This window comes from Andrographis paniculata, unplaced genomic scaffold, assembly GCF_009805555.1.
Source record: "Andrographis paniculata isolate CXL003 unplaced genomic scaffold, ASM980555v1 Contig89END, whole genome shotgun sequence".
Classification (NCBI taxonomy): Eukaryota; Viridiplantae; Streptophyta; class Magnoliopsida; order Lamiales; family Acanthaceae; genus Andrographis; species Andrographis paniculata.
Window position 1 is genome coordinate 1,558,900 of NW_026137627.1, and position 14,672 is coordinate 1,573,571.

The 14,672-nt window shown below is 34.1% G+C and overlaps 1 protein-coding gene across 1 annotated transcript; it reads right to left on the bottom strand.

Annotated features, from left to right (window-relative positions):
- Positions 1-10,474: 10,474 nt before the first annotated feature.
- On the bottom strand, positions 10,475-14,093 carry LOC127243045 (tubby-like F-box protein 3). The gene is made up of 5 exons (XM_051262886.1): positions 13,162-14,093; positions 11,711-11,798; positions 11,490-11,619; positions 11,233-11,412; positions 10,475-11,155 (listed from the first exon to the last, which is right to left on the bottom strand). The coding sequence occupies exons 1-5, from the start codon at positions 13,501-13,503 to the stop codon at positions 10,666-10,668; spliced, it is 1,230 nt and encodes a 409-aa protein (XP_051118843.1). The 5' UTR covers positions 13,504-14,093; the 3' UTR covers positions 10,475-10,665.
- Positions 14,094-14,672: the final 579 nt, after the last annotated feature.

Below are 14,672 nucleotides of genomic sequence, written 5' to 3' on the forward strand. Positions count from 1 at the left end.
AATGCACTATTTAGTTCACTTTTTTTTTTTTTACCACATAAATTTATATTTGTATTTATTTAAGGTTGTGGTATAAATTCGAAGTTTGAAAATAATAAAAAAATTGAAAAAAGTAAAAATTTATAAATGTGTCTAATATAATATTTTAAATATTTTTTTAGTTATATATATCAAATAATTATTATTTTGAAAGATATTTTAATAATCTAAGGTTAATTCTCTTAAAATTTCTAATTATATATCCAATATATTTGTATTTTAAGTTCGAGCCTTAGTCTCAAATGTGTAAAAAAATAGCTCAATCCTTTAAATTGCACTCTCTACATGTGGAAATGTCTGGCCGCATATATACAGTAAATTGTTCTTTTAGTACTGTGTATCTGACTTTTTTTATCATTTAGGATTTTAAGTGGATCATGTTTGAAAATCATTTCGTAAATAAATTTTTTTGTTAAAATAGTCCTTTGGTGCCGGGCTCACCATGCTGGCTCGCCGTTGTTGACGTGGCGCTGACGCGGCTGACATGCCATCGTCACGTAGATGTCACGTCAGCGACACGTTTTTTTTTTTTAAAAAAATATTACAAAATATCTTGGTAAACTATTTTTTTAGTCACATATATGACCTCATTTATTATTTTTAGAATATTTAAATGGACTATGTTTAAAAATAGTCTTACGAATATTTTATTTTATTTTTCGCTAAAATGGCCATTTGACGTGGCATTTACATGGCGATGACATGTCAACCACGTTAGCGCCACATCAGCAATGGCAGCCAGCGTGGCGAGTCCAGTATCGAAGGACCATTTTAGCGAAAAAAGTTTACTTATAAAAATATTTTCAAACATAGTTCACTAAAAGTACTAAAATAATAAAAAAATGTCAAATACGAGACTAAAAATTAGTTTACCATGTATATATATTGCATTATGGTTTAAGGGTTGCCAGTACTTTATTATTATTATTTATATGCCATGGTACAATATATGTATATTAAATCAATTGACTTATTTGTGTATATATATATATATTAATATTGAGTGTCATACACTAGTTTATATTCGCTCCGTTCTAGATAATTTAGGCGTGTTACTGTAGATGAGAGAATTTAGATAAAATATAATTAGTAAATAATTAAGAAATGTATTAGTAAAAATAATTATAAATTAAGATTAAAATAACTAAATAGTTTAATTAAGATTAAAAAAATTATAAAATTTAAAATGTAATTATATTTCTAAAAAAACAAAAACAAGTTATGTAGAACGAACGAAAATAAAAAATAGAGACAAATTATGTGAGACGACTAAGTAAATGTTATTCAAATGACTTCAAACCTGTAAATTTACATGGACAATATATATTGATAAATTTATAAGAGATGTTTAAATACATATCACAATGGAGCAATTATATCTACTTGACAATGATTTACTCCTTCCGTCCCAAATACTATATTCATGTTGTTGTTTCTGTCTGTCTCACATACAATGTCACTTTCTTTTTTTGAAAAATGATTACACACTTTAATCCCATTTTAATTTTTTTAATTTTAATTAAACTAATTAGTTATCTTAATCTTAATTTATAATTATTTATATTATAGGATAATTATTTTCACTAATACATTCTTAATTATCTACTAATTACATCCCTTATAAAATACCGTGTCTACAATGTAGCAGACACGATATCTGAGACGGAGGGAGTAATATTTATTTGTACTTTTTATATTAAAATATGCATATATTATATCTTATAAACACGAGTTTGTACGGATCTGCCACTTGAAAAGTCTATCCTGCCCCTCATTTCGAAAATGACAATTTAGTCCTTAACCTATCTTTGTACTGGCTTGAAAAGACGAGATTGTACGGATCTGCCACTTGAAAAGTCTATCCAACCCCTCATTTCGAAAATGACAATTTAGCCCTTAATCTACCTTTGTACTGGCTTGAAAAGACGTTTTGGAACCGTCGCCAGCAACCACCGTCAACCGCCCAAGACGAAACGTTTTGAAACATCGTCTGGTCGGTTACATCAACCGCTTCGCCAAATGCCTCAACCAGTTCCAGAACTCAAATAGCCCAACCGACCAATCCAGAGACCAATCGCTACACCAAAAGACTTCTTGGCCGCACCAACCAAGCGACCTGTCTATCCGCCTGCGGACCAGCTGACTTGCCTATCCGACCGCAGACCAGCCGACCTACTTTATCCGACCGCAGACCATCAGACCTGTCTGTCCGAACTGCTGACCATCAGACCTGTCTGTCCGACCGCTAACTATCTGACCGAGGACCGACCGACCATACCAACTGACCAAGGACCTTCCGACCTGCCAATCCGACCGCTAACCAACCGACCTGATCATCAGACCGAGGACCAACCGACCAGACCAACCGACCGAGGATCTTCCGACCTGCCTATCTGACTGCTAACCAACGCACCTGACCATCCGACCGAGGACCAACCGACCTGAACCAATTTTTTTTTCCTTTTCCACCCGACTTCGTGTCTATCTTCCTTTAAGATCCTGCTATCCTTATTATTATTATTATTATTATTATTATTATTATTATTATTATTATTATTATTATTATTATTATTATTATTATTATTATTTTTTGTGCGTAACAATTATCAAAGTTAAAATATCCTTGCTATTTTTGACATTTCAAAACTCATAAAGAGATGCAGGGTCACCCTTCTTATCTCAAACATTTCATCTATATTCTCCTCTATTTTATTTTTTATTGTTGTTGATGCAATTTTTCAACAATAAAAAATAAAATATGAAAATAAAGTGTTGATGTATTTTTTCAACAGACAAAAAGTAAAATTCAAAGATATGGAAAATATCCTTAAATTTGATTAATTAGCGCCTGAGATTAGGAATCTCTAATTCCTCCTTTATTGACACGTGCCTTGCACCGTCTCGCCAAACGCTTCCACCAGTTCCCAAACTGAACTTGCCCGACCGACCATTCCAGAGACCAATTGCTAGACCAGCCGACCTACTTTATCCGACCTGTTGACCATCAGACCTGTCTGTCCGACCTGCTGACCATCCGTCTGTCCGACCTGCTGACCATTAGACCTGCAGACTTCCCGACCTAAGGACTTCCCGACCTGACCACTTTTCGTCTTGACGACCTCCCGACCTGAGGACTTCCCGACCTAAGGACTTCCCGACCTGACCACTTTTCGTCTTGACGACCTCCCGACCTGAGGACTTCCCGACCTAAGGACTTCCCGACCTGACCATTTTCCGTCTTGAGGGCCTCCCGACCTGAGGACTTCCCGACCTAAGGACTTCCCGACCTGACCACTTTTCGTCTTGACGACCTCCCGACCTGAGGACTTCCCGACCTGACCACTTTCCGTCTTGAGGAACTCCCGACCTGAGGACGTCCCGACCTGAGGACTTCCCGACCTGACCACTTTCCGTCTTGAGGACCTCCCGACCTGAGGACTTTCCAACCTGACCAACCGACCTGAGCGCAAATTTTTCTACTTTTCTGCCTGACTTCGGGTCCTACATTCGTTCAAGACCCTGCTACCATTATTTTTATTATTATTATTATTTTTGTACGTAACACCTTAAATTTGATTTTTTAGCGTCTGAGATTAGGAATCTCTAAACACTGTACGGTACATAAAAGGAAATTGATTGGAAAATTAAAATGCTGAAAATTTAAAGTGGTGATCCCCAAATCTGACTTTGCTTTGTTGAAGTTGATTGAAGATGCTTGAAAATAAAAAATCTAAATCCTTAAATATTACTTGAATAGACGTTTTGGAACCGTCGCCAGCAACCGTCGTCAACCACCCAAGACGAAACGCTTTGAAACGTCGTCTGGTCGGTTACATCAACTGCCCACTAATTCCTCCTTTATTGACACGTGTCTTGCACCGTCTCGCCAAACGTTTCCACCAGTTCCAGAACTCAACTGGCCCGACCGACCATTCAAGAGACCAATTGCTAGACCAGCCGACCTACTTTATCCGACCGCAGACCATCAGACTTGTTTGTCCGACCTGCTGACCATCGCACATGTCTGTCCGACCTGCTGACCATCCGATCTGTCTGTCCGACCTGCTGACCATCAGACCTGCAGACTTTCCGACCTATGGACCATCCGACCCGCTAACCAACCGACCTGACTACCCGACCGCAGACCTTCCGACTTGTCTGTCCGACCTGCTGACCATCAGACCTGTCTGTCCGACCTACTGACCATCAGACCTACAAACTTTCCGACCCGCTAACCAACCGACCTGACTAACCGACTTGAGGACTTTCCTTCCTGATGACTTTCCATCTTGAGGACCTCCCGACCTGACCAACCGACCTGAGCGCAAATTTTTCTACTTTTCTACCCGACTTCGGGTCCTACCTTCCTTCAAGACACTGCTACCATTATTATTATTATTTTTTTTTTGTACGTAACAAGACCTTATGTATTAGTTGATTTGGGTATTAAAACTTGTATGTTGTTATACACGAGATTGTATGGATTTGTCACTTGAAAAGTCTATCATGCCCCTCATTTCGAAAATGACAATTTAGCTCTTACCCTACCTTTGTACTGACTTGAAAAGACGTGTTGGAACCGTCGCCAGCAACCGCCGTCAACCGCCCAAGACGAAACATTTTGAAACGTCGTCTGGTCGGTTACATCAACCGCCTCGCCAAACGCCTCCACCAGTTCCAGAACTCAAATAGCCCAACCGACCAATCCAGAGACCAATCGCTAGACCAAAAGACTCCTTGGCCGCACCCACCAAGCAACCTGTCTATCCACCTGCGGACCAGATGACTTGCCTATCCGACCGCAGACTAGCCGACCTACTTTATCCGACCGTAGACCATCAGACCTGTCTGTCCGATCTGGTGACCATCAGACCTGTCTGTCCGACCGCTAACCATCCGACCGAGGACCAACCGACCAGACCAACCGACCGAGGACTTTCCGACCTGCCCATCCATTCGCTAACCAACCGACCTGATCATCCGGCCGAGGACCAACCGACCAGACCAACCGACTGAGGACCTTCCGACCTGCCTATCCGACCGCTAACCAACCGACCAAACTAAACGACCCGACCCACCGACCTGAGCGCAAATAATTCGATTACATTTTTGTTTTACAGTTTATATTTCAAATAAATAATGTTTCACTACATTACATTATAGAATAGTCGCGCGGTATACCGCGCAAGAGCGTGTTCTAGTATATATATATACTTTGTTAAAAGCAAAAGTTTGTATTTTTATTATTTATTTTAAATGCTTTACTATATGATGATCAATAATTTCATAAAATATTTGAAGTATTTATTTATTGTTTTATTTATATTTCATTTGACCGAGATAACACATACTTTCTCCGTCCACACACAAAGTAAATATTTATTTTTGGCGCAATGTTTAAGAAATATTAGTATTTTAATTATAGTGAATAGTTAATGTTATGGTATAAATTCGAAGTTTGAAAATAATAAAAAAATTGAAAAAAGTAAAAAATTATAAATGTGTTTAATATAATATTTTAAATATTTTTTTTAGTTATATATATCAAATAATTATTATTTTGAAAGATATTTTAATAATCTATGGTTAATTCTCTTAAAATTTCTAATTATATATCCAATATATTTGTATTTTAAGTTCGAGCCTTAGTCTCAAATGTGTAAAAAAATAGCTCAATCCTTTAAATTGCACTCTCTACATGTGGAAATGTCTGGCCACATATATACAATAAATTGTTCTTTTAGTACTGTGTATCTGACCTTTTTTATCATTTAGGATTTTAAGTGGATCATGTTTGAAAATCATTTCGTAAATAAATTTTTTCGTTAAAATGGTCATTTGGTGCCGGGCTCGCCATGTTGGCTCGCCGTTGTTGACGTGACGCTGACGTCGCTGACATGCCATCGTCACGTAGATGTCACGTCAGCGACACGTTTTTTTTTTAAAAAAAAAAATTACAAAATGTCTTGGTAAACTATTTTTTTAGTCACATATATGACCTCATTTATTATTTTTAGAACATTTAAATGGACTCTGATTAAAAATAGTCTTACGAATATTTTATTTTATTTTTCGCTAAAATGGTCCTCTAACGTGGCATTTACATGGCGATGACATATCAACCGCGTTAGCGCCACGTCAGCAATGGCAGCCAGCGTGTCGTGTCCAGTACCGAAGGACTATTTTAGCGAAAAAAGTTTACTTATAAAAATATTTTCAAACATGGTTCACTAAAAGTTCTAAAATGATAAAAAAATGTCAAATACGAGACTAAAAATTAATTTACCATATATATATACATATTGCATTATGGTTTAAGGGTTGCCAGTACTTTATTATTATTATTTATATGCCATGGTACAATATATGTATATATATTAATATTGAGTGTCATACACTAGTTTATACTCGCTCCGTTCTAGATAATTTGGGCGTGTTATTGTAGATAGGAGAATTTAGGTAAAATATGATTAGTAAGTAATTAAGAAATGTATTAGTAAAAATAATTATTATATAGTAAAAATAATTATAAATTAAGATTAAAATAACTAAATAGTTTAATTAAGATTAAAAAAATTATAAAATTTAAAATGTAATTATATTTCTAAAAAAATAAAAATAAGTTATGTGGAACGAATGAAAATAAAAAATAGAGACAAATTATATGGGACTGAGTAAATGTTATTCAAATGACTTCAAATCTGTAGATTTACATGGACAATATATATTGATAAATTTATAAGAGATGTTAAAATACATATCACAATGAAGCAATTATATCTACTTGACAATGATTTAATATTTATTTGTACTTTTTATATTAAAAAATATATATTTTTTTGTTAAAAACAAAAGTTTGTATTTTTATTATTTATTTTAAATGCTTTACTATATGATGATCAATAATTTCATAAAATATTTGAAGTATTTATTTATTGTTTTATTTATATTTCATTTGACCGAGATAATACACACTGCCTTCGTTCACACACAAAGTAAATATTTATTTTTGGCGCAATATTTAAGAAATACTAGTATTTTAATTATAGTGAGTAGTTAAAAGTAGTAAAATGATATTTATTCCCTTATTTTTTTGTGTAAAAGTAATGATGTGATGTAAAGTAAAGGTATTTGTGGAAAAAAGTAAGGTATTTAATGAAATATTTACTTTGTAATTGGACGTTCCAAAATAAAAATATATATACTTTCTAGATGGACGGAGGGAGTTTCTTATACCTACAATTTAAGTATTATGAATATTATTTTTTGTTTTTAATTATTAATTAATGATATCAAGATTAAATGATTGTTTATTTTCTTATTGATACTCTATTCGATCGAGTCTAGTATTTCAGTGTAACATTTTGTATTGTCATTTAAGGGCTATATATTTATTATTTATATTGTTTGTATACAGAATTAATCTAATTATTGATATTAATATCTGTAAGATTGAATATCACATATCAATTATGTTATACTCCATTAGTCATAATTCAAAGTATTTATTTACTATTTTCGTGTATCATTTTTTATTTTTTGTAAAAATAATTATATAATAATACTAAAATACTTTTAACTTTTTATCTAAATTACAAACGTACCATTACACATACAATTACTTTATACTACAAAAAATCAAAAGAAAAAAAAAATGTCAAAATTTCTTACATTCTTCCACTAATAAAAAAAAATATTATTATTTTTTAATCTATTATAAAACTCCCAAAGTCCCTTTCAAAATGGATAGAGAGTAATTGTTTATCATATACTCCCTCCGTTCCAAAAATATAGTTTTATTGTGTTGGAGACGAGATTTAAGAAATATTAATATTATATTGGTGGTTGATAAAAAGTATGGATTAATGACCTTTTTGTCCTTGTGAGTATATTAATGTAAAAGGTAGTCGCAATTGTATAATAATAATGAAAAAGTAGGGATTATTTTATGGTGATATGGTTATCTATGAAAATAAGACTATTGTTTTGAGATGGACAAAAATAGTAAACAAGACTATTATATTGGGATAGAGGGAGTATATAATATGATTGTTTTCTTCAACTATTACACTATAAACTTAGTTAAGTAATCTGCAATGTTGGGACTGAGTGAACTCCACTAGCATGAGGTCTTTCGGAGAATATCCAAAAACAAATCCGTGCGGACTCGGCCTAAAGCGGACAATATCATACTAGTGTTGAGTGAACTCCACTAGTGTGAGGCCTTTTGGAGAATATCCGCTTTGGGCTAAGCCCGCACGGATTTATTTTTGGATATTCTCCAAATGGCCTCATACTGGTGGAGTTCACTCAGTCCCAACATGCAATAAAAAAATTAAACACAAACAAATTCATAATGATTGTGTTGATCATAGTACATTATAACGAGTATTACATCGAGCTCGACAATGACTCTATTTTCGTCTGTATTTTGTACATAAAAAAAATATTTTAATAAATTATATTACTCCATCTGACTCACATACTACGTTCATGTTGCCGTTTCTGTCCGTCCCACATACCATGTCACTTTTCTTCTTTGGAAAATGATTACACACTTTAATCTCATTTTAAACTTTTTAAATTTTATTTTTTTAAAATTTTAATTAAACTAATTAGTTATCTTAATCTTAATTTATAATTTATTTATATTATCGGATAATTATTTTCACAAATATATTCTTAATTATCTACTAATTACACCCCTCCTAAAATACTGTGTCTACAGTGTAGCAGACACGGTATGTGGGACGGAGGTAGTAGTATTTTTGCATTCATTTAAATTAATGGTTGCTCAACTGATATTCGTTTCTATTATTTTCATTTGTCATATTAAAAAATATTTATTTTATACTACCTCTGTTCCACATAATTTGTCCCTATTTTCTATTTTCGTCTGTCCCATATAACTTGTCCTTTCTATTTTTGGAAATATAATTATGCACTTTAATCGCATTTTAAATTTTAAATTTTATAATTTTCTTAATTTTAATTAAACTACTTATTTATCTTAATCCTAATCTATAATTATTTTTACTAAATAATAATTATTTTTACTAATACATTTCTTCATTACTTACTAATTATACTTTATTTAAATTTCCATGTCTACAATAATACACCCATATTACATGGGACGGAGGGAGTATTATAGTAAAAGTAAATTTCATGCTAATAATAAAATATTTTTAAATTTTACATAAATTATAAACATAATATTGTGTATATAATTAATTTATGTATAAAATACAAAAGATAAAAACGTTAAAATTATCTTACACTTTTACTAATAAATAAAATAGTATTTTCATTTTTCATTTTCCATGTCCCCTCGAAAAAATAAAAAATTAATATTTTTGTTCTTTTATAGTGATGTTTAATAAATTATTACATATATAAGGAATAGTATTAATATTAAAAAATTTACATATAAAATATAAATAAATAAAAACATTTTATTCCGAAACAAAGAGAATATTATTTATTAACCTGCCACAACAAACCAAAAGAATCTTTTAATCATAACAAAGATTAGTTTTTTCTTCTCTAACAAAAATATCACTGTATTTTAGGAGGGGTGTAATTAGTAGATAATTAAGAATGTATTAGTGAAAATAATTATCAGATAATATAAATAATTATAAATTAAGATTAAAATAACTAATTAGTTTAATTAAAATTTTTAAAAAAATAAAATTAAAAAGTTTAAAATGAGATTAAAGTGTGTAATTATTTTCAAAAAAAAAAAATGACATGGTATTTGGGACGGACAGAAACTTGCAACGTGAAAATAGTATGTGGGACGGATGGAGTACTTCTCTGTCATCAATATTTATATTTTCTCTCACACAAATTTTTAAGAAAATGAATAAAAATAAAATTTTTATTTCTATAACAAATAAAAAGTAAAAGATATCATTTTTTTACTTAAAAAACAAAAATATATTTTAATAAATAAATAAATAACATAACATAAATTTGTTAAGGATTTAGGCTTCGAACCTAAAACCGATACAGATAAAGTGACCCTCCACCCTCGTCAACCAAGAGAGATCCTACAATTTTTTTCCATGGGATATAAAAAATTTAGATGTCAAAAACGTATTCGAGCTGAGTACAAAATTTAAAGAATATTAATATTATATTGATAATGGATAAAAAATATAAATAAATTTTTATTTTTTTTTTGCGCTTATGAGTGTATTAGTATTAATGTAAAAAATAGTGACAATCGTATAATGAAAATAAAAAAGTAAAAATAGTTTTATGATGATATGATTATTTATAAAAATAAGACTATGAAAAAAATATAAACAAAAAACGGAGAGAGTATCATTTAAAAAAATAAATAAAAATAAAAATCCAAAGCTCAACCCAATCCCAACCCCCAAAAAACACAGAAAAGAGAACAAACAATAACAGGGCACGACGACCAAACCAAACCCAGCAAGTAAGTAGTACCGTTTCATCAGTTCAATTCAATTCAGACAACAACACAGAACACAACAAAACACACACAAAAACAGCCATATATATATATTATATATATATATATGTATGTATGTACTTACGTACACACCTATGTTGTAATTAACTCATAATCCCCCATATATATATATCATTAATTCATTCGCAAGCAATTTTGGTGTCAAAGCTACTAAGACATATAGCAAATGCCTGAAAAGCAGAGATCGGGTACCTATAATCCATCGTGAATATGTCCTTCCCCACCTTCCCGAACTGCACCAACACCCCACTCTCCCCCTCCTCCCCACCGCCGCCGCCGCCGCCCGTCGCCGCCACCAGCTGGAAGTTCTTCACCGACGCCACCGTCACGCGCCCGTTAAAATTCAGACACCAGCACTGCAGCTGCTCGTGCCATCTCGGCGACTTATTTTTCAGAACCAACATTTCGTCTTTCTCCCTCGCCAAATTCCCGCTCCCGCTCCCGCCACGGAAACTCTCTGATCGGGTCGACTTCGATCTGAAAAACGGGAGAGACGGGAACGAGTCCAGGCTCCCCGGAAGGAGTTCCGTCTGCGTCGGGGCCACGCCGTGCGGCTCGAGCGCCGACAACGGCAGAGTATCCATTACGCACTGCATCCGTCTCGGTCCCCTGTATCGATTTTTTTTTAAAAAAATTAACTGAATAATCGTCGATATTGGGAAATTGACAGAATCGGAGCAGCTCACCTCGAACCCATTACATTCAATTCATACGAAATGCGAGCGACGGGATAGTTTCCGGAAGGGACTCGAGGAGAAACCTGCCTCAAACCGACTAATCTCGTCGAATGAGATTTCGCAACTTTGGCTCCGGCATTCGGTGGCTGAGCATCAAACACCGTGAACTTCGTCCCGAGAAAATTCGACCTGTTACAGCACACACGTAGATTTTATTTAATCGTATTTACGGCATTGTAAGAAGTGCAAATTAACCTTGTATTTACCTCAACTTCCCGATGTAGTTTCCGCCACCCTTCATTACATCGTCAGCATTCAACGAGATTATGTAGTCGTTGTAGGTAGGCCGTCGACATTTCCGAGCAGTAAGTAGAAATTTGCCGTCATCATTAGAAGCTGGAAACAGAGAAGAACGTCAAAACCGAAACAATAAAGCGAGAAATTTTAAGAGTAGGGCCAAACTTCAAATAAAGACATCGAAATCTACCTTGGCTAAAATTGAGGTAAAGATTATAAGTATTAGTGCCGCGATTACGCTTTATAAAACATTGAATCAATCCGTTTCTTGGGCCGGGCTGCGGAAATAGATAAGCAAAGTATTTCCAGTTATGATCGAGACAAAGAAGATACAAAGAGGTAAATTTCTTCCACGATGATAGGTACGTTTTTAACCAAAACAATAGCTGCCGTCATCTTAATAAAAAGTTTCGGATTCTACAAACAAAATACTCGAGGACCTACGAATAACATCTCAACTCAACTAATTTCATCCACAGAACAAACACAAAACGACAAGCGCGAATCGCAAAGTACCGAACATAACTAATGAAATAGCGAACCTTTTCAAACATATTTTACGGCGCACAAACAAAATAGCAAGCGTATACACTGCAATCTATACGTATTGATTTATGTCTATACAAAACTTCTCAGATTCTACAAACGAAATACTCGAGGATCTACGAATACTATCTCAACTCCGCTAATTTCATCCATACAACGAACACAAAACGACAAACGCAAACCGAAAAGTACCGAACATAACTAATGCACTAATGAACGTTTTCAAACAATCCAATCAATACTTTGCGCACGAACAAAGTAGCAAGTGTATACACAGTAATCTATATGTATTGACTTGCGTCTAAACAAAAATTTTCAGATTCTACAAACGAAATACTCGAGGATATATGAATAATATCTCAACTCTGCTAATTTCATCGACATAACGAACACAAAACGACAAGCGCAAACCGCAAAGTACCGAACATAACTAATGAAATGACGAACCTTTTCAAACATATTTTTCGGCGCACGAACAAAATAGCAAGCATATACACTGTAATCTATATGTATTGATTTATGTCTAAACATAAAATTTCGGATTCTCCAAACGAAATACTCGAGTACTTACGAATAACATCTCAACTCGACTAATTTCATCCACACAACGAACACAAAACGACAAACGCAAACCGCAAAGTACCAATCATAAGTAATGAAATAACAAACCTTTTCAAACATACTTTACGGCACAAGAACAAAATAGCAAGCATATACACTGTAATCTATATGTTGATTTAGGTCTAGACAAAAGTTTCCGGGTGGGTTCTACAAACGAAATATTCGAGGACCTATGAATAACATCTCAACTCAACTAAATTCATCCACACAACGAACACAAAACGACAAGAACAAACCGCAAAGTACCAAAAATAACTAATGAACTAACAAAACTTTTCAAACAATCAAAGTAATACTTTAAGGCACACTGTAAGCTTATATCGCATCAATCACAGGCTACAAGCAAATCAACAATGGCAGAAGAGATCAACCGCAACATAAACACTGGATAAGATCATAAATATCAAACTGAGCACCTAAAATAGCAATGTATGTAAAAAAAAACAAGTAAATTCATAGCTTCGATAATTCGACCTGTTTGAGAGAAACTGGGAACGTAATCTTCCCGGAGACTTCCAAAGTTCCGACGATTTCCTTCATCATTTCTCTCCAGCTCCGGCAAACGCCGGCGCAGGCCACGACGTGCTGCCGGGGAGGCCAGGTGCATTCCGATCCTTCGATCCTCACCAGCACGTCTCTCAAGAGCTCCAGCGGCATATTCGCCCAGCAACTCTGCCGGAGAGCATCGACTACAGTCACCGGACAGTCCTCGACAACACGATGAGACCTTGACCTCCCAAACCTACCTTCGAATCCCCTCCGAGATATGCTGCCAAGCTCTCCCTTCATATCCTGTATCATACTCTTGAACGACATGATTCTGTGAAATTTTTTGCCCTAATCCCCAATTATTTCCCCACAGATTGCAATTACCAGAGCGAAAACAGCGAAGTAACTGCCAGAAGAACGCTAATCATCGCGGAGGAAACTTTCGATGCTTTTCCCCCAAAAATCCACCTCAAACACGAAGTTCGTCGCACTTCGAAGCAATTCAACAACAGCGAGGTTTTTTCTAATTTCCGATTCCTCACATACACAACAAAACCTACAAATAAACACAACTCAAGCGCCAAAAACGAATTCCGTTCAAAACCAGCATTTTCCACGAGAAAACCCAAAAGATCGGCGGCAATCCAGATCTGCTACCGAGCAATTTTCTCCTCTTCAAAAGCCAGATCTTCCCCAAAGCTGCTTCACAAAAGCAACTGCACCTGCAGATAAAACTGAGCTCCTGCAACTTCCAAGAAGGAACCCCACCAAAATTAGGGCGTGGACTCCATTTCTGGAGGATTTGAAGCACAAAAAACACGCAGCAGATAGAACAAAATGGCAATTAGGGTTTGGGATTTTTTCTACTTGAGATTTATACCCCTTTTTTTTTTCTTTTTTCTTTTTTTTTTTCTTTTTTTTTGGTTTCTGCTTTATGACTTTATGGGGTTTTCCAAGAGGGAATATTTAGTGTCACAATCCATGTTGGCAATTACAGCATCTATGATCTGTCCATAAACTCGTGTTTTTCATCGCCAGGTTAATCTTAATTAATTTGATTCTGGTTTATGATTTTTGTGCTGATTCATTGTTAGTGGATTTGTATATTTATAGAAAAAAAAAATTGCCAGATAAAATGAATTTATTACAGTGGAGAAATTTGAATCAATTTCTGGATAGTGGCTTCGAATATATCCTCCATTTCATTATGGATATTTAATAAGGATGTGTTTGTTTGGTACTTCGATTTTGAGTTGGGATCTGAATAGTAAAAATTTTGAATTTGAATAGTTATACAATGTGATATAAATATATAAATAGGTGTTGATATGATGTTTTGAATGTAAAATTGAATTTTAGTATAATATAAAAAATAAGTATTTTGATTTGATGTTTTTTGGAGAAAAAATTGGATGAATAGTGTAAATCTAATCCAATCTCCCGAACAAACACACCCCATGTATTGTGCGCTTTTATTTTGAAAATTTTTACAGCAA